Raw genomic sequence first — 26,115 nt, forward strand, 5'->3', positions numbered from 1 at the left:
GATGGTAAGTAAAATCAGAATATATATGTACTAACGTTGACTAAGATGAGATATAGAATAAAACTGGTATTCAACGATACTATCTTGTGTTTCTTGTGTCCCCAGTGTTTCGCGTTTTATGTTTTGGGAGTCACTTGACCTTTTTACCATTTTATTATCGTTCCCGACGTTACCGATTCAATGTTAGTCCCTCCGTTGATACTATGCTCCAGATACTTAAAGTAATGCCCGCTAGATGGCAGCAAGGTAATGATTAACGTACATTCTTTTGAAATTCGACATTTATAATGTTATTGTTATATTTTTATATCTGATGTTATATTTCTAGCATAGATAAAAAACATGTATATATAATGTCGATCAAATGTCAATTATAAAATTAAACTACGTATTTGAAATTGCAAATTGGAGATTTAATTGTGCACGAATTACCACCATACAAATTTCAAGTGATCATAGGTAAACAAATATATAATAATATATGTATATTATATTATATAAATTTATTATCAGAGTATAAGAAAGAATACATTAAGAAATATCTCACAAGAGGATTCATATCAGTTTCCCATTAGGTATAATAAATAAATAGTTGTTCAGCAATTGGAATTTGTATTATTCCTGCGAAATACATAGGAGATGATAATAATTTTTTATGAAACGCCTAATTCGTGATTCGTCAATGGTTTCGCAGACGAATCGATACACGAAATTTCTTTTGTGTCAGGGTCATCCTTTTTTGGTTCGATGCACTTTCATGGATAAATAAATTCACGCCAATACATTCTGCATGATTCTGTGGCTTCAACTGTAAATAAATAAGAAACGATACGTTAACGGTATTTTTTTAACAGGCGCTTAATTATTTCAGACGAATGATCAATATTTTTCAGAACTATAGCATCATGTAAGTACTTAATAAACGTCTCGCAAATCGTACATATTTTTAACATTTAACGTATATTTTATTGGATATATTTTCTAACAGGGAAAGAGAAGAAAATCCGCTAAGAGAGAATGAAAAAGATAAGAATAAGAGATTAAAGCTATAAAAATTATATGGTGCTGAAAGAAGGCAAGTAGCATTGTTAGTTAATTTAACCGATTTCTTTTGTCCAATTTTCGCGACCAGTATGAAAAACAACGTACCATTCTGTTATTTCTATTCTACAATGTTATCGAAAATGAAATATCAATGAAAAGGCAACTGAGTCACCGCGAGAAGAGTAGTAAGTATGTACTATTTGGCCGTATTTAAAATACTACAAAGATATCCGGGTCATCGAGTTTATCTCACGAGGCTAGCTACCAATTCTACCGTATACGCAATTTTCTGAATGAAGTACAGAATACTACGAAATATTCGACATTGAAAATATTTTCACGAATCCTACTCGATTTGGTCTGTATATCGTTTAACCGCTTTATCGAGCAATTCACTATGAACGTTATAAAAAATAAAATTGATCATCTCTACAGATCTGGTGATCCTGGGCATGTACGAGATTTCTTGCGTTCCTGGTTTTCACATCTATAGATAAACAACAGACGTACGTGCTTCCAACATTGCATACAAAACAGAAATTAATAATTGCTTTACCCACGATGATATTCGATTCTCGTGTGTCCTATTCGGATCATTTTTCACACTAAATTGTACTTTTCTATCGTTGGAAAATTTTACAAGTTTAAGGGAAGTACACGAGTATCGTAGGAAAAGCGTCACTGATATATCTGATTCCTTTATTGATTTAATTTTATGCAGAAAATATTTTGAGAACGTCAAAGGTAGCTTCTCGCCATTGAGATGAAAATGAGACCGAAGCATAGGAAATTCAAGAGAGAGGCGGCAGCCTGTGAAACTGTGAAAATAACGCGATATAGAGTTTCCCTTGGACTACGCTGTTAAATGGTTCAAAGAAAGAGAGGGTTAAGTAAGATCGAAACGATTTCGCGTGCCAAGAGTATCTCGTCTCGTTAGACGCACTATCGTTGAATTATTTTTGATGCGAATCGGTCTGATTGCGACATATCAACGACAGATAAGAGATGCCGCGAGTTCGTCTCGGTTCGACAAGGATTTATCTGGACTAACACCACGCTCGTCTTACATCACGTTTCCGATTCTCGTTACATATGCACGCGTTTCGCATTGCGAATTTCGAATACGCGAACGTGATCTTATCGAGGAAGAAAAAATGAAGCGAAGCAGAGAAAAAGAAGTAGACATGGCGCAGTTCGTTCTACGCGATATCTTTTTCGAAGATCAAGCCTCGAAGAGTTTCGATCCGTCGATTTTATATACGCGCAGAGCACGTACCGAGTGCGGTATCAAAGACGATAAAATGTGTGAGCACCTAGCACGAGTTAGTTTTATTTAAATTTCATTGTTAGAAACTTCGAACGATTCTGAAGAGATTTGTGCACTTCATTTCGGGGATAAATCACTGACGTTCATCGAAGACGCCTATCGTAAGCTTTACGACTTACTTTTTAAACGTTGTGCGAGTATCTGTACGTTTCATTTATTATTAAACAAAGGTCGTCAAGATTAGCGAACTCTGTGGAAGTGACTAATCGAGTTGATTAGTAAACTTTTCAAGTGCTTTATCGATACCGTTAATTACGTTAATCCTGCTGTGATTCCTGAATTTTTATATCATAATCTTTTAATAAACAAACAATCTCTTGGCGATCCAAGAACACGTATATTCAATATAGAATCGAGACAAGAAATTATGCATATCGATTACGATTATTTCGTACATTCCTCGAATTCGACAAATTTAAAAAAAGAATTTTTTTTTAGAAAGGTAAACAACTGGGTCGAAGATGACCAAAACAACGCAGCAGGGTTATTGCGTAAATAAATAGAAATCTTACATAATAAACAGAATAATTAGAATCTTGCGTAAATAAAAAGAATTCGATTGGTCGAGCCAGCCGCAGTAACATCTTCTATTCCACGAACGTATCGATATTTAACGGCTGTAGAGTTTCTCATATTCGTCAGTTGTAATGGTAACTTTAGATTTTACTCAAAAAATTGATCATACGTCTTCAAGTTGAACGAATATGCGATGTCAGTTGCTTACCTAACAACCGGATATGCCGCGTTTCCTTTGTATCCCAATTTCTGCGACAGTCGGAACAGTCTTTGTAGATTCTTCACGTTTATGTCGAAGACCGAACGCTTTTTCCTGTCACTGACGATAAAGCGGAAGATTAGAAAATTTGATAGAAGAGGAGGACAAAAGTTGTAAGTTAGAAAATTTGTCATTTACACTACTCACGTCTTGGTTGGTTGCAGTTGACGTCCTCCCCTGATCACGTTCACCAATTTCCCCGTCATTTTCGAGAGCGCCATCAGGGTCTCTAGCTCTGCTCGCCTTTGATCCGATAATCGTTTGTGCCGTCTGTGTGCGTGATACAAAATTTATTGAAAAAAGAGAAAGTCTGCCATTCGGATAGGGTCAATCTTTTTGCGAAGCCTCTTTATCGTTGAAAGTGAGATTTTTTGGCCGCTCCACTATGATCTTAGTAGTTTCGTTAACGAAATTTTTAACTCGAAAAACCTTCGTTTCGACAATTTCTATCGATTCAGAGAGGAAGAGAATTTGCGACGAGTTGGAAATTTCTATTGAAAATTAGACTCTAATCTTCTTCGGTTCAAATGTCTTGTTCAATAAATATCTTTAAAGTGGAATCTATGTTGGAAAGTTGTTGAGAAGCGTGATGAAAGGTTACTCACTCTTTAGTCATTCCTGATATTCCAGCGCTCATTTCTTCCGCCATACCTTTCTCTCCCATTTTCGCAAAATTTAACAGAGTGTCGTAGATGTCGACCGTGTTCTCGCGCGCAACTCTGTTGGAATATAAATAACGATAGGGAAATTATTGCTTCTTCGATATTAGTACACCACTTTATTCACCAATACACCCAAACGACAATTTTGAAGCACAAATATCGCGCAAACGCCGTTCAAGTAGGATAAAAATCACTTTGAGAAAGTCTACTTAATCGTACTACAGCTTGGACTTCGTTTCCTAGAAGCTTGAGCTTAGACTTTGTTTTTCAAAATTGTTAATGAAAGATTTGTTATCTTAATCATCGTCAACCCCTTGCTCTGTAACATCTTGTCACATACGCGTTATAAATTATAATTACGGTACGCTACAGATCAAATTTTTGTAAAAAAAGAAAGAAAAGGTTTCAATTATAATTCCAAGTTGCGAAACGCAAATTATTAACTAAGTGGCTAGCGATCGTGCGAGTAAACATTAGAAAAATCGCAAGACAAACAGTCATAGAGGAAAAGAAAAAGACAATAGATTATCGAAAGAATGCTCTTAAAAGATAGTAAAGTATAATACAACATTTACCTGTCATATCCAGGTTGTGCGGATACGATTTCACTGAGACAAAGCGAAGCAAAAAGTGCAACAGCGACTGTGATACAATAGCTGCCGGAAATATTTCTGCTCGCGCTACTATTCATTGTTGGCGTGCAGGTAAAACGAATGAAATGAAAGAAAACGTAGAAAGAAGAAAGATTCGAGAAGAAATTCGAAATTTTCGCGAAATTTTCAATATGTTCGCGCGAAACTTTCTCGTCCAAATTTTACAAGTAGAATCGACCACAGGTCGCCCGAATCGTTCGGTTTTTGCTCGAAACTGTAACGTTACGAGGCTCTGGTGCGCCTATATATCCTCTTGCTCGAGGAACATCTTCCCCCTCTACTTGAAAAGCCATTGACGTGGTTACACCCCCTTTCGTGGTTATCGTTCCTTTCGTACGATAAATCGGTATCGGTAATTGATTTTCAGAAATGTCCCCCCTTTGGTCGGTTTTCGGTGTCCCCTATCGCCGGTGTCAAGCGTCTCAAAAAATAGCCAGCCTTAATACGGTGTCAGTGTACCAGAACACGCTGATGATTTCTTAATTGCCTACACGATAACGAGTGAAAGCCTGAAACTATCTGTTTGCAATTGAAAAACTGCAGCGGTGCTTTCTTTTACCGATAGTCGTATAATTAATATTTTTAATTAATTGTGCAACAACTGTCAGCCTGTATAGTGTAATCGTGGAATTAGCTAGGCTAGAAAATAAATAGAAGAGAATCTCACGACCAGGGAGTATTCGAAATTGTTTAGAAAATCGTCTTTAAATTACTGAAAAATTCAAAATTAATGTCCCAGTGAGAAATCTACGACCGATAAGAACTTGTAAATGTATCGTTGAGTGATATCGATGAATTTTAAGTGATAATTTCCTATGACCTGTCAATATTGAAAACCCTAGTTTTTCCTCTCGAGGGCCCTTTAAAATAATAAAACTTCCGATAAATACATGAAAATTCTGCGCTTTCTACCGTTCGTCGATTCCAAACTTCGATCACCACACTTTCGATACTCTTCGATACTCAGAAGCGCTTCCTGAAAAGATAAGTAGCCGAAAACTGTTACACGATATTGTACGTTTTGTCTTGTGACTCCTTTTCGACGCAAAAAATAACAGCGTTACTACATTAATTGGGATTGATTACAGTTTCTTCTTATTTATGACGTCTTTGATTCTCGCGTATATCGATGAAACGATAACGAAGAGTGGTGGAATTTTCGATGATAGAAAGTGGCTATTTCGGATACTTTATGTAAGGATAAGCCGATGCGAGTTCATCGATCATAAAATCTCCCCCTTACAGAAGGTCATGTTCATCTTACGTTTCGGTGATTTCTTCTCTTTATCATCTTGTTATATTTGCTTTGATTTATATTTGGAATTTGGTCGATCTTTGTTCGATCAAGAAAATAGGGCCGGTTAATTAAAATTTTACACGAAAATACGTCGATTTTCTCACCGCTTTATTTAAACGAATATTATTACTTCGCTCGAATATGGAGGATTGCTCGTGTTCAATGAAATGGAAAGGGACGAATGTTTACGTACAGTTACGAAAGTGGAAATGGAAGGAGTTAACGTCGTTGGCTTTCATCATAAAATACAATAATATAGTTATCAAGCGGCACGCGACAGAAAGAAAATGCTTACTTGTCTCGATAGTGGCTTTTTTTCACGACTTTTCTCCTTCTTTTTTTTTTTTTTGCAACATTTTATGCGACGCAATGATGCGCGTGAAAGTTTCTTCCTTGCAACGCAAGACATACGGAGAATTTCCGACATGAATAAACGTTTCAGTGTAAGTAGATTGCTAGTTTCGTCATTCGCGTTTTACTTCCTATCTCCTTCCACGCGCATGTCAGGAGAATTTTGCATGCTTCGTGCATGAGAGAAGGTTCACAAGGAGAATTGATCATTCTTGGGAAATCGGGGAAACTATTATTATTTGTTTCTTTTATGTTCGATCTTGTTGCTATACGTGAGGAGGAAATAAGAGACGGCAATAGCACAAGCATAAACCACTTGATTATGAATTCAGAGAAACAGCGAATGCAGAGACTGAAAAGTTGCGAGTAAATTTAAGAATTGTGTTATAGCGCAATTTTAACAGCGCAAAGAGCAATGGCATAAGAAATATACTTTTTCAATGAGAAAGGAAAATTGATTCGTTTGCTAGATGTCATTTTAAAAATTTGTACGTATGCGTATTAAATATTACACATACATCGAAGAGAGTGGGGATTCGAGGACGAAGCGAAATTTACAAAAATGAAATTATACAAAAATGAAATTATACAAAAATAAAAAAATGAAATTCGTTGAAATTGTAATCTCTCTGTTGGAACAATTTAGATAAATCTAAATAAAAACGAAAATACGATAAAGCATGATCTAATTACCACGTTGTATTTCATCATTCGAATCTAATCGATTCGAGCAATCTATCCGGGGAACTTATCCGATTTACTCGACGGATTTTCCTGTATCATTGGAAAATGCATATATATTCAATATGTTCCACCGATCATCTCAAATCAATACAGCAAAGGTCCGGAGTTAACCAAATTACAATTACATTCCAAATTTTAGAATTTTCGATTTTATTTTCGATATAATTTTGTCAATCTAAAATTTGATATAAAATTTGCAGTTTACCACACTGTGGGTGTTTATGTATTTATGTATAAATTTCGAGATGCAGAAACGCACATACTGACAGCCTGACTGAAGATCGTACACAACAGGACTAGAAATATTTAAAGAAAGGATAAAATCAAATTATAATTTATAAAAAGAAAAAAAAGGAGAAAAGCTGGTGAACATCAATTGTGAAGTTACGATTAGCAAAAGCCAGCAGAAATTTAAAGAAATTTCTTACGTGGCTTAGAATATGTTGATTTGAGATTTGTAACCGTACGATACGAAAGAAACGGAAGAGAGATAGCGAGTATACTCATTAAACGAACATCGGATCAGATGATCACGACGCGAAGTCCTCGACCATTCATCGCACGCGCCAGTCTTGCCAAATGTAACATTGTAAAATGTAATCAAAGTATACGCGCACCGAGCCCAGATAACAAATTATTTCGTACATGTTTCTTCTACAAATGGTCCAGCTGGGCGATAAAAAGTTACGAAATATGAACAAATAAAAATTATTCAGTTATTACGTCAACGTAAATATTATTGCTCATCGTTGTGCTTCTTGTAGATTATTTGCTGACTTCTTGGAGGTAGTCACGATCGTGTTTTCTAAACCGTGATTATAATTCTTTCAATATTAGACTACTTCTTCTCTTTCATTTCTCGGTATAAGAACCGAATTAAAAACTTTGATAATTTTGACTCGTTAATTTTTCTCGTTAAGACTCATTTATCCTCGTTGTCTTTTTTTCTTTTGTTTTTAAAAATACTCGACTGTTGAACTTTTCCTGTTCAATGCACGCGCGAAGAATACCAAGAAAACAGGAATGAGATTAAAACGAAAATTTCGATTACCTCTCCTTGGATTCTTCCATGATTTCCTTCCGATCTCTATTCCTCGTTATTTCTTCGTACTTCAAACATTTCTTGATATTTCATAAACGATCTCTCTTATTATTTATTCGTGTTATTTATGATCCACTATCTTGTTCTCTGATCGTTAGACTGCAGCCATTTGCACGAATTGATATTTCTACGAAGCCAACCACAGAAGTGGCTTACAACCAGATATTTGTTTCATTGTAATCGGTACTATAGTTTCAATATTTTATACGCAAATTTATTTCTTTGAAGTTCTCGTTAATGCAGGATCTATTTATTCTTATCCTTCCATTGTCGAACCACTAAACCCATCACCACCCTCTCGAACCTGCCCAATACACGAAAGTTCTCTTTTCTTGAGCTCTTTACTCCCCGCATTCAGCATATAAGCTCTCATTACCCAAATCTCGAAACTTGAAAAGAATCTCGAAGAAAAAAGAAGAAGAGCATTGCACCTCGTTCGACTTCCGAACGCACGTTCGTAGCATTTTATCCACTGGCAACTGCCAAACAGCAAAAGAGACAGAAATAACAGGGACGAGATCAACGAACGCTGATCTACCCCATGGCTCGGGCTGCATCATCCGTCCGGGCAAAAATAGAAGAGAACGCTCGGTGAAAACAAAGTTTCGGACCAAACATTTGAAAGTGTCGGAGCGATAGCGACGTGGACGTTTTTCGCAATTCAGTCTCCTCCCCTTTGAAGATAGGACGGAGGAGTCGTGCGTCGAACGAAATCGGTCGTCGGTTTTACGTAGCAAGATAACGAAAAGCAACACATTGCCGGGCTAATCAGAAATTCTGTTTGATTGTGCAACTTTGGAGGCCCGTTCCTCGCCAACGTGTAGTACATCAATGACATATACGTATATATAATGTACGTCTTCAAATTTGCTTCATACTTCACTACCACAGCGACGATAGTCGAGGCTCGTTACAGCGCCAATGAAATTTCAAAATGTTTTACGTAACACATGCAATGCGTGCATGAAGATTTTCAGTTATGTAAGAGAGGATTAATACGGCTACCTTCGATGCCTTGCAAGAGAGACTGTTGGACTGTAGGAAACATTTGAAATTTTCATTAACGTTACAATGGAATTCGAATATGGTGATAATATCGGTAAAGTTTGAAAGAAATTTGAAGAATAAAAGCTATTGCGTGATATCTAGTGCGAGAGATCGTCAAAGTGTTTGAACAATCAATTAGCCGTCGTATTAACGAATCGCGTTATTCATATTCAATATTATATTCGATATTATATGGTTATACAGAGTAGGATCATTCTTAACATTTATTATATGTTTGCTCTTTGCTAATTTCTTATGAAATATATATGTTTGTAATAAATATCTTGTAACTTCTATGTATATTTCCAGACTGGTTTCGAATTTTTCCGATATGATCATGCCACTCGCTATCTCGTTATAAGATTCGTACGAAATACGCATAACATATTTACAAAAATTTTCTACGGCACGCGTTCAAATACTTTTCTGAGCTAAAGTGTTTGCTGTACTGCGCAGTAAAACGAAGTTGCGAAATCAGCCACCCACGCGATCTGTATGTGCGTATTTATGAAATAGTTTCATATCTATCGGGCCAATCACGCTCGCCACGGATGAACTACTGCACGAAGAGCGACCATACGAAGCCAATCAGAACGATGGTCGACAATTGCAATCCAGTGACTTGTCCTACGTTTCGCTTTCCTTTCGCGAAACTTCCGTTTCCGCGAACGTTTGATACGAACGTTTCAGGTCGAGTGCTTCACGAAGACGTGACAGAGCAATCGCGCGTTGACTCGTGATGGGGACAGTTTTCCTTGTTCCGTTTCACGATCAACTGAGTTTCGTGAGTCACGCGCAAAGAGAGTTTCTTTCTTCGATCGGTTTCTTTAGTTAAATAAAATGATTAGCATTGTGGAAGTAGTTGGGACTTTTAATTGGAAAGTTTGCGAGATTTTGTCAGATTGCAATTGAGATCGTAACTTTCGACAAGTTATAAAGCTATATCTTTAAGTAGGTAGGTATTTAAATTCTCAATCTTTTCTGAATTCTGAAGTTAAGGAAATTACGTATTTGAAGACAAATGACTTGAATAGTGAGGACGAACGTCGAAATTTGAAAAAATATTTCAAGCCAGGAAAATAACGGATTCACCGATGCATTCACTTCAGGTAACTTGAACAAAGTTTAATGGAAAATGGGAGGAAAATGGTAAGATATCTAGCAACGATTTTTCTTTCTAGTAAAGTGCACTGAAATTAAACAGAATTATAAATCTTCCCTCTTCTATATAATTTCTTCTCTATAATTCCTTCCATTCTTCTATGTTTAAAGAAAACTACGATTCCAAAACTTACTTCCCACCATTTGTATTTCCAGAGTTTAGTTTCTACTATTTGAAGCAATATTTCACTTACTGGTTTATTCTAGAAGGTTGACAAAAGTGGTCTTTTGAGAGAAGAGAGAACAAGAAGAAGAGGACAAGAGCCCCGATCAGATCTGCTTAGAACAGATAGACTTATTTCACTAGCTCCACTGTCAGTAGTACGAGTCGTCTTTAGTCAGACCATCGGAACAGAAAATATTCCCAAAATAAAGCGAGTACATCCAAATAATCTTCTGCACGGTAATAAAGTTTAGAACGTTAAGATTAATCGTACCAAGTCCTCCGCGCAAATATATAATAATTTCAAAAATATTTAACGTTATTAGTTTCTAAATAAGCATCGTGTTGAAATCGTCGCAAAGTAGCGCAGCCGGTGAAATGTACAATTTCTGTGGAATTACTGTTTTGCACACGGCTCCTAATTACGTTAGACGTTTTTTTATACTTTTTTCCTTTAATTAAATTATAAAGTTTAATTAAACTATGGCATTTTAATATTACTAGGTAATTAACTTACGAAGTATTTCATTTTTATTACTATCTACGGAAGTCCGTTTTAATACACCGTTCGTGAAAGCTTTCCTCGTAGAAATTCCACCAATCTTTCTTCCTACAGATTTTTCATTTTCCTCTAGAATTATACAACTAGTGAATCTGCATTTATTTACAATCATTGGACGTACAGTTCGAATAAATGTCGAAATAGCCTCGTTTACCGACAGCATAGAATAATTCACCTAAAGTTTCTCCAGAGGGAGCTCAGATGCGTATTTTTAATTAATTTACCAAGGTGAAATAGAAATAGTAATTTTTGATATTTTACAATACACGTAAAGGAGAGATACTTTGGAGGAAGGATGAAGATTCCGGAATAAATTGAAGGAGACTATTTTTCTTGTATAGCTGATTACTATTCTTTTTATTCTATTTAAATAAACAAAATAATACGCACAGTCAATAAAAGAGTGAACGATCGGTGTAATTGTCTCGAACGTGTCGATCTTGATTTTGATCGATCGAAATCGCGATACTATCACGGCATTGTCTTTAATGCTTTGTTGGCTCCTACGTACGACGTAAACTAAATAAATAAATAAATAAATAACATATAGGAAATATACAGTGTCGAACACATATAAGATAATTACATAGAGCTTTCGAGAGAAGACTATTAATCTTAACGAACGATATTGTTAACATTAATTACATTTCTTCCTTTCTCTTACTTCTATTCTTTCTTAGGTGCGCTAATAAATTAATACAATAATATTCGTATTTACTAACTTTACAAAACAATAAATAAAATGAATCACATCTTAATACGAAATGGAAACGCAACGAATCACGTTTGAAAATAATCGATCTTTCTAATTAATACATTTTCCACGGTGGTCCGTATCATCCACAGTTCTATTCGATTATTAAAAAATCATATTTCAATGCTAAGGCAGAAGTTGGATATCCGGGGTTCACAGATCGCGATCGTTAATCCACCGTATACATTCGAAAGATCTAACGAAACCTAAGATTAAGGCGCGTTTAAAAATCGCGAGATCGTGAAAGCAAGCCAGTAATTATCCATTCTCCATCCGTACAAAAATCACTCATCAGTATCTTGTCATGCACGCAAAATTATTTTTAAAAAGAGATTATTCTCAAAGTATAAAACAAAAATGAGAAAAAGAGAGACCATAGACGCGTTTTCCTTACACGCAACGCAGTATACTCTTTGCAGACGCTTAGAAACGAATAAAAGAAAAATTCAAATAAACCAGTCTACAAATAATACGGTCAATAAAGAATAAATAAGGCTACTTAAATAAATATCATAAATTACTACGTTTCTAAATTATAAAAAAATAAATGAAAGAAACATGGTGGACGCACGCGTTAAGGAACAAATTAAAAATCGAAGGAGACCACGAAATTCTTCGAAATTTTCTCTTCGATTTCTTCTTCGAGACAAGTATGATCGTTGCTGTCTTTTTCCTCTGCTCCTTGGTTATAATTACTTAGTGATCTAATAGTGTAAGTTCGTTTAAAGAGTTTAAGCTCGGACGGAGGACGGTCCGTAATACTGTTCAGGCGGATTTTAGGGTCGAGAGATCGTATATAATATTTTCTTTTTGTAATTTTCCTTCGTCTCTTATTCCTTCGGCGATTTTTCTTGATGTTCGTCTTCGATTCTTGTTTTTCTCTTTTTTTTGTATTTTTCATTTTTTACACTTGAATGCTTTTCGTTCTCTCGACTCTGTCTTCTTGTTCGCCCTGTGTTTTAGCGCGATTTCGTGCCATGGAATTAAATATACGAATATTCGTCGTCGACGCCTAGTCGGCTCTCTTTCAACTTCTGAAATTCAAAAAAATATTCTTGATCAATTCAGTCCTTAGACAATAATTTTGGCGATTTTATAAATATCTCTCTATATCTCGAGTTAGTTTGAAATATCATTTTTGATAATTAAAAAAATAGGGACTCGTTAAACTCTCTTTTCCTAATTACACTTTGCAAATAAAGATTCGTTATTCTTAATATGGAACGACTCTTGTTACTATTATTTGATACTATGGTTCTGAATATTAACCCATCGATGACCATGTTTTATCTCCAGTTTCATTTCATTCAGATTATCGGGTTTTATTGAATTCTATCCGAATCCTACGACTTTACGAAATTTGAAGAAATCGAAGTATTTTATACCGATAGGATAGACTATTTCTTTTTTTTTTTTTCGATTATAGAACTTCTTTTCGCGCTTTCTATTTGTAATGAACTTCTGTGGAGATATCTATTATTCTAATACATTCTTTTGTACCTTGATCGATAATGTTTAATAATTTTACTATACACAACTTTCGCACACTTCATCGTATGATTCTTAATGGATTAAAATCAATTCTAGATAATCAATAACGTGTATAATATTAATAGCATAACTCTTATGCCATCGATTCAATAATTCAATTATTACAAGTGGAAGATTAAAAAACATAAATATTCTCCTGCATGTATATTTCCATAATTAGCTTCGAGCGACAATAAAACAGTGATGTTTATAACGTATTGCGATACTTTGACGTTATCTATGTGACAGCTAATAAACCGGTTAACTACGTTCTAATCCGAGGCACGATCAATTTCACGACTATGAATATTTCTCTTTGACCACGAACGATTACCATTTCATGAAATGCAAATCGACGGTAAAACAAACATTAAAAGAAAACGATTATACATGCCGAAGAAACGAAGAAGGAATATGAATCTATCACGAGAGTACAGCACGTTTTACAATAAATTTCATGACTGTGTCTTAGGCGCGTGCCAGTGAATCGTTTCATTTTTCTTTCGCCGCAAATTATCACTAATTTTATGCCATCTAGAAAAAATAGGAATTACGTTGCTAACGCGATAGATTACCTCATGACACGAACTGTGCAACTTACATAATCATGTGGAAATAGTGTTGCACGATGTTTCAATAATCTAATGAAACTGTTAGTCATTTCGAGGCGTAAATATAACGAAAAGATTTTAGAATGAAATGGAATTTATTGGAATTTCTATTCGAAAATAGGGTATTTCTTATTTCAATTCTGAACAAGTGTTGCATAATTAAATGACAAAAATCGCACTATGTATTACCTTTACTTTAGGGAAACATAAAATGGCATAAAATTCGTTAAAAAAGTTAATATATATATATCGGAATTGATCGATTAATATTCAGACTACTCGATGTTAAAATACCTAACGTACTAAAAATACGTAATCTACGTAATCTGTAGGATTTATAGAAAATCAGAAACGTTCATAGAAAATCATTTCTTTTCCTTCGTTTTAAATCATAGATTCGATTATTTCGAACTTACCACTGGCAAAGAGAGCATCCTTTCTCCGAGCATGTCTTCATTAAGCGTGTCAGGACTGTTAGCGATAATCTTCATTATACGTTGCAGAGTTTCGAGTCTGTTATTCGTGGCGGACCTTCGTCTACGACCTCTGCAATGAGAAATAGAGCGGGCAATTAAAAAAAATGTTATAATCAAAATGAAAATTTGCACTAAAGAAAACGTGATATAAGTTCCATTGATTTTGATGGAAATTTCGCTTTAATAATTTCAATTTGTATGGATCAGTTGTATCTATAATTAGAAATTATAATGATCAGCTGAGGATCGTAATAACCGGATGACCCACTAAAATGATCATCCGATAAAAAATTTTTGAGATTCAATGGAAGATTACGCGCGGTTCAACGTTCCCGCCATGTGTTCGAACGGAATATTCAAGCCCTTCTTCTACACGACTCCTTCTTGCTTCGTATTTCGTTTTTTCGCCGTCGTTTTTTCGTCCTTTTCTTTTTTCCTGTTCGAAGAATAAGCGCTTGGAATTTCACTCGATCACGCGTTTCACACGTGGTTGAAAGTAAAAACGAGGGTGACACGTGCTGATGGAATATACTGTCGAGCATGCATTCGTAGAGAATCATTCATCATCATACGAATTACGAATTATTCTTATCGCCGGCACTCTCGATAAGTCGTGGGAATGATGCAAGCCTCGATAATAAAATGCAATAACACAGCACCACATAATTAACGCTCGATCATCAAACTGGTCCGCGAAAGTTAAGATTTCAACGATGATTACTACATTCACGATGTTTATGTAAATTCTTATTTTTATTAAGGTAATTAACAAAACGAAACCTACGTTCCAGATTCTTTTCATCTATACTGCTTTATTTTGCTCGTGTGTTTTCTCGCGTCATGCGCCTTTTTCACATTTTCGCTCCTTTGAATTTTCCATAAATAGATAGGGCACTAAAAAAAAGAAGAAGAAAAGAAAGGAAGTCATCAAGCTACAACTGTCGAAATTCTAATGATAATGGCGAGATGAAATTCTCCTGTAGCATAATAATATCAAAGATCATAGATACACGTATATCCGTGGGTCTGCGTCTAATCAAATATTCCACGCAACATTTCTAATCCGAAATGTGTTATATATAACACACGTGGAATCTAGAATCTAATATCGACCTGTAGAATATTGATCTCGATACTACAATTCGGTGCTAAATGTTTAAGCGCTCTCGAAAGAGCATTTAAAGTAACAGAAGCGAAAGATATCCTGAATTCTCTCCAAATCCGTCTAAATTCGCACTGAGCATGTAATTTCCGAATACTGATAGCCGTCTCATCCGCGTTCTTTCAACCACTAGAGCTTCTCCGTGGCTCTCGTCACGAATTTCGACGATGAATAATTCTACACGCGGCGAGCCAGATTAGAAGAAGCCCATTGGCTAGTCACGAAACCGAGGAACACGCGAGTCCAATCGAATTTGCATCGCGAATTTCTCGCGATTCGCGCGGCACGAACTCTCTCGATCTAAGAATATAAACGCGGTTAGAACCTCTGGTTCACGTTGCAGTAAGCTTGCAGTCGAAGAACGAACGCCAACGCAGTAGGACTTGCTCCTTCGTTCTATCATCCTTTCTCTTTTCCTTTCACTTCGCGAGGAAGATCTTTCGACGTAGAGAGATCTTTTCGAATTTCAATAGTTCGTTAAAGAAGGAAGGAGATTTGACATGGTCGGCCCATTGTTTGGAAATTTCTATCTTTTCGTGTATTTCTTCATGTTTACACGCGAATGTTAAATAAAATGACAAGTAGAAGAGGACGAGGGAAATTTCTATGGACACATTCGTTCAGAGTGCGGATGTTGACGTTACGAAATTAGTAAAAAGGGAAGAGCTGTTCGTTTTAACTTTAAAGCGAATTTCCCTGAAGCCGGTCGTGTTAACGTCTGAATAAGAATTTATTCGGAAGGCATTCGGAGTAAGGTAGCGGGGTTAGACATTCTATTATCGTTTCCTTTTCCGTCGTCGCTTTTCTTCGTTCTTCCTTTACGAGGATCTCTTCGACCGTACTATTCCGCCTACGTATAGGAGCAAATATACGGATTCATGGAAGTGTTTGGCCACTTTTAGACACCTTTTATTAATATACTATGTGTGTTAGACGATACATTTTGAAATTTTACTAGCATTTTCGTCGGGCTCAACTATCACGATTCTTCTGTAATAAACTAGAATGTGAAACAAATTTGAAGAAATATATACGAATTTATAAGATACCTAGTGCAAATATTTAAACAGACAATTATTCATTATATTAATAAATCTCAAGTCTTTATGTGCTTAAGATGACTATTCATGCTGAATATACTGATCTTTTATTAAATATATATTCGCAATGAATATCTTGTAATTTCTATATACATTTTCAGATTGGTTTCAAAGTTGACCAATACAATTATTGCATTCGTGTCTCATTACAGTGCTAATGAAGTTTCAAAATATTTTATCCAACACATACAACACGGACATAAAACTTTTCAATGGTAACTGTTTATACTACTTTTACTTAAGAATTATTTCTTTTGACTGGAATAATATTACTGCTTTCATTTCAACTTTTTCCAACAAGCTCAAGTAGATGTTCCAATTTACACTCTTGCGATACTACTTTGTACAATAAAATTATAGTAATCTATTATCCCAACTTTTCCTTGGTCATATTCTATTCTGTCTCCTTCTGGAACAGAGCTGTTCTACCTGAGCTTGGTTAGGTTATAGTATGGTGCAATATAATACCCCATAGCTACATAATTTTGCATAAATTTGATAGGGTATCCGTTTACATAGGACTGTGGATATTGCTTGAAAAGTAATGTCTGATATACAAGGGAAGATGCTGGTTAATCCGAAAGAGAACGCACGAAAAGAATAAACCGTTAAGCGAATTCTTTCTCTGTTGTTTCATCTTGCATTTCATTCTCGATATTGCTTTCGATATTCGCGTTGCTGTTTTTAACGCACAGTGGTCTTTTTTTAACAATCGTTTATTTTCGAACTTTATTCTTGCAAAATACCAACGAGGAGTCCATTCTTAGAACGATAACAAACGCTTTCTTTGTATTCGATTTTCAACACCTGTTCGAAACGAATGGTGCAAGTAGAAACATTTTCGTACAACGTCCATTCGAGTAGATCCCTGTGTACCTTTATATTATACGACATTTCTAGAGAAAAATTTAACATCAAATATCAAAACTATCAAAATTAAATCCACGCTCTATGAAAAAAAAAAAAAGAATGAAAATATCACTTCGTGTAGTGATAACGTCAGTAACATCGGTAATAGCAACATTATCAGTAACAAAAAGTAACATCGAATAAAATAATCAAATCATCCGTATGTTTCTATTATCCCGCGCGACGCAATTTCCACACCACCACCCGGCGAAACGAAAATCATTTTTCTTAAGAACGGTGGTGCGAAGTTAATAACGTCTCGAGAAACAACCAGTGTCCTCCGAAGACTTACTGACGACATGTCTTTTGACGTTAATAGGTCGTTCTTTCTTATCTTACGTGACTCGCCCAACCCTTTATCAGTCTGCACGTTCGAAGGTCTCGTTTGAGGGTGGTTTCCGCCCTCGTCACGCGAACACGAAGCAACAAGTTGAATTTCAATGCCGAACGTGCTATACATTTCCCGCGTATTTTTCGCCTTTCTTTCATTCGTATTTACCCTCACGAATTGATTATTTGATTGATTATTTGACATGAAAATTCGCATCAAGAGAAATTTAAAAGCGCATCCCTGGCCGTTTAGTTAGTTTCCAGCTAATACTATAAGTTTGTAGTCCAATTATTTATTTTTGAACGAATATTATAGAATGAATATCTCTTCTAGATACGAATTATAAACTTTGTTCCAACAGTTTGTAATAATACAATTATACCGAAGTGCCATCATTTCAACCGTGTAGGATTTCTGTGGTTTCTGAACAAAAACGTGATCTCAGAAACGTTTAAGACTTATCCGACAATTCGGCAGTTGCATCGAATAGACGACGAAATGAAAATTTCGTGAAATATGCGCGAATTGCTTATTGACAATCCCATTTGTGTTTCCGAAGATATTAAAAGAAACAAATATTCATGTCAAAATATCGTCGCGTGGTGGATAATTTTGTTCTCTGAAATTAATATAATTTACTTATTCACGGTAATTTACGTTACTTTATATTATATTATATACAATGGAGACACGCGAAACCGTGTTTCACGAAAATCGTGATAGAAACAGAAGAGATCTATCTTTATTTATCTTCTATTTCTAACAGAAGAGATTTATCTTTTATAACTGGCAAAACAATTTTATGCGTACGACTTTGAGTTTATACGAACTTCCTTTTACCCACTAGACCCTATTGGTACGCAGTATAAGTTTTATCCCGACCTCTTCGGATACCTTGTATTTATACCATGTTTTTTGCATTTGAATGGAACGTAAAAATTTGTGAAAATGTACCCGTGTACCTAGGGGATTGAAAATAAAGGATGCTTGGCAAGCGACGTGTTTTCCACTCGGAGATTCCTGAACCTAAAGCCAGACACGTTGCACCACCAGAATAGTTATTTCTTCTTTACTTTTTTCGTATTCTTCTCCTTTTTTTTTAAATAGATTGATATTTTTGGCACGTCTGTGTAGACGATGATACAACAGGGGCGGTTCTGTCTTCCTTCTGCTCGAAGAATTAACAAAACTCATTCGTTTCGCGTCGTACGATTCATTCGTAATCATAGTCACTGTTTCTTTTTTCTCTTTGTCTTTTGGGAGGAGGAGGAGGAAGGGGAAGCGGAGGAGAGATGGAAAAGAGTTCGTGATTCATGGTATTGTCACTCGATGATAAAAAGAAAGATTCTTTTCGTATCTCGTGGTTAACGATCACGTTGAACTCGAATGGCGATCGTTATGTAAAATCGAGTCGTGGTTCTTTCCCTTCGAGGTTATCGTTCACATAAACCAAATTTTAGAGTGACTCGTTTATGATATATAAATATATATATATGGCATGATCTAATTCTCACGGTGAGCGAAGGATTCTTGAACGAACTAAACAAAATTCGATGTTTGATAATGGACATTTTTATATCGATCAACTGCGACCAATCGCACGATAAATCGTTAATTTTGATTTCTCGTACTGAAATTTTAATTTCGAAGACGAAATCATAACTCCCTACATGTAAATTGCGACACTTCTTACATTTAAATTGTAATCTTGAAAATGGAATTCAGAAGTTACTTCTGATATTGAAATCATGATTTGCAAGGTGAAATTGAAGAATTGAAAATGGCAGGGATATTCTTTAAAATAACAGCGAATGCATTGAAACACCGAACCTCAACTTGGTTTCTTCTTGCTTGTTTTGTTGAACTTATAAAATGACCTGATACATTATCTCGGAGTTTCACGATTATTATCGAGCAGCTCGGAGAAAATTTGATACAAGTGACTTGTGAATGAATCTTTAATTTTAAAATAGAATCGTTGATCGTACTAAACTTTAATAGAAAACTCAGTACGTTCATAAATGTTAAAATACATTATTAAACGTACTCGCAAAGAATTGGAAAATTAACGACCAGATTCTCTAAAAGAATAGTAGCATCTTATAAATCGTTCCCTAGAAAAAAGCTGTATTTTTTGTTATTTTTTCGTTGAACTTTTCAATCGTACTGACCTATAGATACGATTTCCTTGATCTTTTTATTTTCAATATACAAATTTACTTTCTTTCTATCAAAACGGTAAAGACGAAATTAAAATTTATAGCACAAGATAAGAAGAAGAAACGAAAAACGATCGAAATTTAAGAGTCGAGTTGGAAAGCGTTCGAATTTTGGAATGAGAGATGAGCGACTCTTTGCTTATCTAGTCGTTTTGCAGACGTAATAGGAAAAAATGTTATTATTAGTAACTTTGGCTTGATAAGAATAAATCAGCAGAGATAAAAGGCGAGTTTAAATAATTACAGGCTATTAAAGTAATTACTTACATCTTATCTGGATCCAACACGCCGAATGCAACTGGAACCGTCACTACTTTTCCCCTCACATTTTCCAACCCCAGAAGTGTCTCTATTTCAGCGAGTCTTTGATCCGATACACGTCTCTGACGACTACAAAACAAACGAGGATTGACTATTATTAATTATATTAACAATTACTTATAATTTATTGACGTGACAAAGGGAAATTTCAAATAAGTTTGAATATAGACAAATTAAAAAATTTGATTGAACGATTTAGATCACCGATGATGATGATACAAGGAGAAAAACAGTCGATGATCGAAGTGAAGTGCGTGTTATTGACTTTCTATAATCTTTCTATAAAGATCGAATTTATCGATAGTCTGTCGTAAAAATAGGAACATAATTTTATTGTTGTCTTGTGAACGTTGGACATATTTTGAACTATGAATTCGATAAATTTAATGATCGATAAAAACACTCGTTTGTAATCAAATGGTTATTATTAAACCACACGATACAATGTAGAATTATACAAAGTATAGGTAGAAAGTGAAAGTAGGGAAAAGATTGTAGGAGGAAGTTAGAGTAGATAGAGAAATTATCATATAAAAAACATATGATAATTTAATATAACAGATGGTTAGGTATTATTTCGGGTAGCCTTCAGAACCGGCAAATCCTAAGAATACTTCCGTATATCCTTAAATATGCGCGTATTCCCGGAACAGGTGTCTATAATTAACTCGACGCACGGTTCGGATAGATACGAGTAATTTTCCGTATCATAGAAACAAGGAAAAAGAAGAGAAGAAGGGGGAAAAGTCGATATAAGATTCCTTCAATCCCCAAAGAACGAGCTGCTATAATTAAACTCGTTGAATAATTTTCACGTATCGTAGCGTAACCTACATACTGACTCATCACGCGAAACCTCGTGTTTCCGTTCAATTTCAGGTATTATACGATTAATTGTGCGAAGTGTAAAATCAACTCAGTGACACAGTAAGATAAGAATCTTTACAACTTGACTCAAATTATTTACTTCCTCTCCATTTCTTTGTCTCTCTCTCTCTGTCTTTTTTCTATTCTCTTTACGGAAGCTATTATCTAAAAAACAGAAGAAGAGGTAAAATAAAATAAAGCTTCGAAATGACTGTTGCAACTTGTTGCATTGAATTACACTCACTGGGCGCTGTATGATAAAAATGTCAGTAGTATATAATATTTCAAATTATCTATTTTCTTTCCTTTTGTATCTTTCATTCCTTTTCTTTTCTGTTTTTTTTTTCTTTACAAGGACAGATATTTAAATTAAAAACAGAGAAGTTGAAACTATTGTTGCGCCTTGTTTAGCGAATCAGCCAGTTGAAACACGCAACCGTGACATGCGAAAACCGTAATTACATCAGTAAGCAAACTTTCACGCGAAGAGCTGTGAAATCAGTGTCGCAAATCACTCTCGCAAGATCAACTGTAACTGTACTGCAGCTCCGTAGAAACTATCTTAATTGGTTAGCAGGTCGTTGTCCCTCGGCCACCTCTTTTCTTTGCAATCTGTTGCGAATTCAGTATTCACGGGGCGATCATGTAGTAGTTTCCTTGAAAATTTTACGTTCACCCTCGTTTCTGTATCCTTGTTTTTCTCATCTGCCATCAATATTTAATCACTTGCCTGTGGTATTCACGCGCGTGACTCGATTCAAGAATTAATGAGATTAATGCGACCCAAAATTAACAAAGACAAATGGAATCTGTGATTCAAATGATCGGAAAATATCCAAATTTGAGAGTCCGTTCAAAACAATTTTTCTTTTGTAGAAGTTTGTAGAAATTGGATTGGACGAGAATAGTTTATTAATAGTTTTTATATTAACTTCGTTATATGGTAAAGATACGATAAGTATAGTCGGAAAGTAGAGAAATTATGTTCGTTTAAAGGTATATCGAGAATTTTTGAAAGTTCAATTATTATTAAAATTCCTTTAATAATTACGAAAATTTCAGTGTTATTAAATTTTATTATAAAGAGTATCGCAAACAGTGAAATTCTTATTGAACACTGACAAAAATAATTTTCCTTAGCTCTAGCTGTGAAATTTAACATTTTATGTGAATGAAAAATAACGAGAATAATAGATACACATAGTGTGCTAACAATTTCCAAATAATTTACCATCTTTGCTTCTGATTCTAAAGACCATGCGAAATAACTGCATTTTTAGCAGATTCTTCAAACGAAAATATTTTTTCTCAAACTCTGCTATCTTTAGTTCTGAAACAAAATATTTGTTGCACCAGGTTCTCAATAATAAGATCTCCATGGAGATGTATGAAAAGTACTAAGTAACTCAGCGAAGAGTAGCTTCTAACAAAAAATTCACGAGGTTCACGTTCCATTCCCACGCGTTTTCCCAGCAAGATAACAGAGGTAACTTCCCCACTAAATCGTTCGACTTAAAATCCTTCGTTTCCTGTTATTTCCCGATACCCGAGGTTGTCAATGCGATAACACGGAATTCATATTGGCGACGAACGCGTAAAAAGAAGAAAAAATGGCGCGTGGTTGGTGATATTGCAAGCTGCGAGGGAATGTAATATCGCGTTTGCCGATCGTCGTCAATTTTGCCTCCTTAATCGATATGCTAATCTCCGTACACACGTGAAACAAAGCTCTCGTTATCTTCTGACGGCGTTATCGTTGTGCATGGGAGTTGCATAGAGGAAGGCAGGCATTACAGGGGAAACAAAAAAGAAAGAACACGGCCATAATGAAGACCCGTCGATTTATCCTTCAACCATCGAAGATTCCCCTTTTGCCAAGCTCTGAGGGATTGGTCGATATGTAACGCGATTTCAGGTGGATATCAGATACGACAAATGTAACCAATCGAAAATAGATCGATAAAATTAATCGGGCAGATAAAAATCGTGATCGAGGATCGGTCGAGCTCGTTTGACGTCGTACTGGGATTTTTCTTTGAACAAAGAGGACAAGCTTTTTGGTAAACGCATATTTACGATCAGATGAGTTTCGAGATTACATTTTGCGTTATGTGTTTGGTTAAATTTGAGTGGATGATCATTGATTTGGTTCAGGATATTGGAAGAACAGAGTGATGAATAGAGTGGAAGAATAGGCGTGAGCTGGATAAGCTTATAGAGGGTTTTTTGTAGTTTCACGTGGGCGTGCAACAAGTTGAAGAAGGTTTCCATTCTTATGAATAAAGTGGTGAAACTGACAATGAGGAGATTTCTGCTACTAGCTTTGTGTGTATACTACGAAATTTTCATCGCTTGTAATATTTCATCTTCGTGACATTGCTTATTAAAATACCTGTGCGTCAAGAAATAGAGAAATATCGTTCTAACAGTCGCTTTTGCATGTCCAAAAAAAAACAAACGTCTAAAAATTCGCTTTCAACATACGGAGATACTTTTGCACGAAGAGATTTAAAGACTAATCGATTTTTCAAAAAATGTAAAGGAAGTCTGCCTAAAGTTAAGAAAATCCCGATATCTAAGTTGTCCGATACATCTGCGATTCCACGTTCTAGAACCGTTCCAGAAGAGAAACACCCAAAACCAGCAGAAAAATCCGCACGCGAAACTTTTCGCACAAAGTTCTGACTCTTACCTGAGCAGAGAGGGTGGCCTGGCGTGCGTCGTTTCTGGCATCAGAATCACGTTTAGGATACACAACACCATCAACGTGACAAGCAGACTCGTATTCGCTGCCATTATTTGTATCTTTCAACGAGGACGAAGATGAAAAATAATTGAACAAGAAACGAAACGTAGCCGAAGAATCGGATATATTCCTCAACGACTCGATGGTTTGACACGATTCTTCTTGCACAGTGTCTCCTCGCACTTCTGTTTCTTCAACCGGTCCACAGAATCAAACTTGTCTCGAACAACGGTTAACAACTGTTTAATCGCCACGTAACTCTCGGCAATTTATCGTGATCGCGATTTTTTTCTTTCTACCAATATCTGACCCTATTCTTGTCGCTTTTGTCTCTTGGTGAACTGTAGCGTAGCTTCGTCCGCTTCCAGCATATATACTCGAAGGAGAGTGCCGGCTGCGCCCCCTCCACTCAGCTTGTAGCCTATACCCCACTCGATCCGAATCCTCCCTCGCGTTTCTTTCCGCGAGGGACTGCGACCCTTTTCCCTGGATCCACCTTTTCATCCTTCTGTCTCGGTCTTATCGTCGTTCACCGAGCGAGAAAGAAAAAGATACGAGATGATAATCAAGAGAGGCTTGACTTCCACCTTTCGTCGGATTCGCGTATCCACCAATCACGCGGGATGCTCGCTCGGTCACGGTGCAACCACGTGACGTGACCAAATCTGCTCGAAATTTTTCGGGAACGTGATTGCCCACGATGATGCGTTTCTTAAATCATTAGAGTGTCATACGTGCGTGGAGAAGGTTGAATTGCTCGATTTTCGTTTCATTCGGCTTACATTCTGATTTCGTCATGCCGTGCTCGATTCGATCCTGCTATTTCTCCTTGAGATTTTGCACAGTCTTTTGGAACATTCTATAGAACTTTTTCGGGGAGCGTGATTGGCCTCGATGCGTTTTTTAGATCTCTAAAGCGGAACACAGTATCGAGCTTTGAAGTTGGACTGTTCAATTTTGGTTTCATTTGGCTTTCATCACACCGTGATCGGTTTTGGTCGATCTATTCCCGCTTGAGATTTTTTAAAATTCCGCTGAGAATTTTGGGAAGTTTCATGGAATTTTCAGGGATGATTGTTTACGATGAGTTTTTTAAATCCTTAGAATGTCATGCTGTTCGATTTTCTTTCGATATTGCGCTGTGATAGTCTGGTCTCCGGTCTACTTGAGGTTTCTAGGAATTTTACGAAGAAATTTAGGTATCATAGAAACAGAATATCAATCTATCAAGCCTATAAAGCTTCTTCAGCTCTATTTTCTTGATGAATGCGACAGGGTCGTTCACAGTAGCGATCCCCTGACAGTTTCGTACAACAAATTTTCTACGATTTCTACGTAAACCAAAAAATCGACGATATTAAATATAAATTCAAGTGAAGCTTCTCATTACAGCAAAATGGGACTGGTTTAAGGTTTCGTTGAACGAATTAGTCGTGATGAATCATCAAAGAGACTTATTTTAGATCAAACTTATTGTTAAGTTGGAGTCTTAGAGAATTGCTAAAACTGACGAAATAATCTACTCGGGATGTAAAAGGTGAGAGTTTGAAACTCTGCGTGACGTCGAAGAGTTACGTCTTGGAAATTCGAAGAAAGAGAAACGTAGGTGTTCTGAATGACTCCTTGCAAATGTAGATTGATTGTCTCTGAATCTAGGATAGTCTACGAAAAAGTAAGGTGAAAGGGATTTCATAATATCAGACGTCAACGATGGCTCGATGATTCGGTGTCCACTTATCTTACGAGAAGATACGCCTCTTAACATGTTCTTGGCCGTGTATTAATCGCGTTCAGGAAATGATATAATAATTACAGACTTGATTATATTCGAATTGAACGAATATCATTTGTCACATACAATTTTTTATGAAACCAATATTTAATGCTTCAGGAGTTTGAATAACATAAAATAGTATGCACACAATCTTATTTCTACAGTATTATCTCTGTTCAGTTTCTTTTCTTTCTTTAATTTACATATAATGTTGGAGAATTTAATATATACAAATTTTTGTATATATTGAATTTCACCGACTATGGTGCACATAATAATATTTTGTCATACAAAATATATTATTCTTTCGTTGTAAACGAAATTGCAAATTTCTCTGAATTATAAACTAATTGATTATTCTATCTGATATAAAATTGCAAAATTATGAGAAGGAAGCTTATAGCCTGTAACTTATAACTTGTTAATT

At 35.8% G+C, this 26,115-nt stretch overlaps 3 protein-coding genes across 7 annotated transcripts in view; 1 reads left to right on the forward strand and 2 right to left on the reverse strand.

Moving 5' to 3' along the window:
* Positions 1 to 484: 484 nt before the first annotated feature.
* LOC117241709 lies at positions 485 to 4,689 on the reverse strand. The gene is made up of 5 exons (XM_033507723.1): positions 4,384 to 4,689; positions 3,752 to 3,865; positions 3,294 to 3,416; positions 3,096 to 3,206; positions 485 to 808 (listed from the first exon to the last, which is right to left on the reverse strand). The coding sequence occupies exons 1-5, from the start codon at positions 4,497 to 4,499 to the stop codon at positions 805 to 807; spliced, it is 468 nt and encodes a 155-aa protein (XP_033363614.1). The 5' UTR covers positions 4,500 to 4,689; the 3' UTR covers positions 485 to 804.
* Positions 2,279 to 26,115, forward strand: part of LOC117241708 (putative fatty acyl-CoA reductase CG5065) — a 46,187-nt gene continuing 22,350 nt past the window's right edge. For 2 of the 5 annotated variants that reach the window (XM_033507717.1, XM_033507720.1), the window contains exon 1: positions 2,279 to 2,472. The gene's annotated coding sequence lies outside the window, so the exon portion shown is untranslated. Of the gene's footprint in view, positions 2,473 to 16,625; positions 16,737 to 26,115 lie in introns of those variants that run through there. The other 3 variants (XM_033507721.1, XM_033507722.1, XM_033507718.1) reach the window with 2 other exon arrangements.
* On the reverse strand, positions 11,216 to 24,276 carry LOC117241710. Its single transcript, XM_033507724.1, has 4 exons — positions 23,861 to 24,276; positions 20,248 to 20,370; positions 14,200 to 14,329; positions 11,216 to 12,676 (listed from the first exon to the last, which is right to left on the reverse strand). Exons 1-4 carry the CDS (start codon positions 23,962 to 23,964, stop codon positions 12,626 to 12,628), a joined length of 408 nt encoding a protein of 135 aa, XP_033363615.1. The 5' UTR covers positions 23,965 to 24,276; the 3' UTR covers positions 11,216 to 12,625.

The sequence above is a fragment of the Bombus vosnesenskii genome, unplaced genomic scaffold (assembly GCF_011952255.1).
Source record: "Bombus vosnesenskii isolate JDL3184/JDL3185 unplaced genomic scaffold, Bvos_JDL3184-5_v1.1 scf7180000016261, whole genome shotgun sequence".
Lineage (NCBI taxonomy): Eukaryota > Metazoa > Arthropoda > Insecta > Hymenoptera > Apidae > Bombus > Bombus vosnesenskii.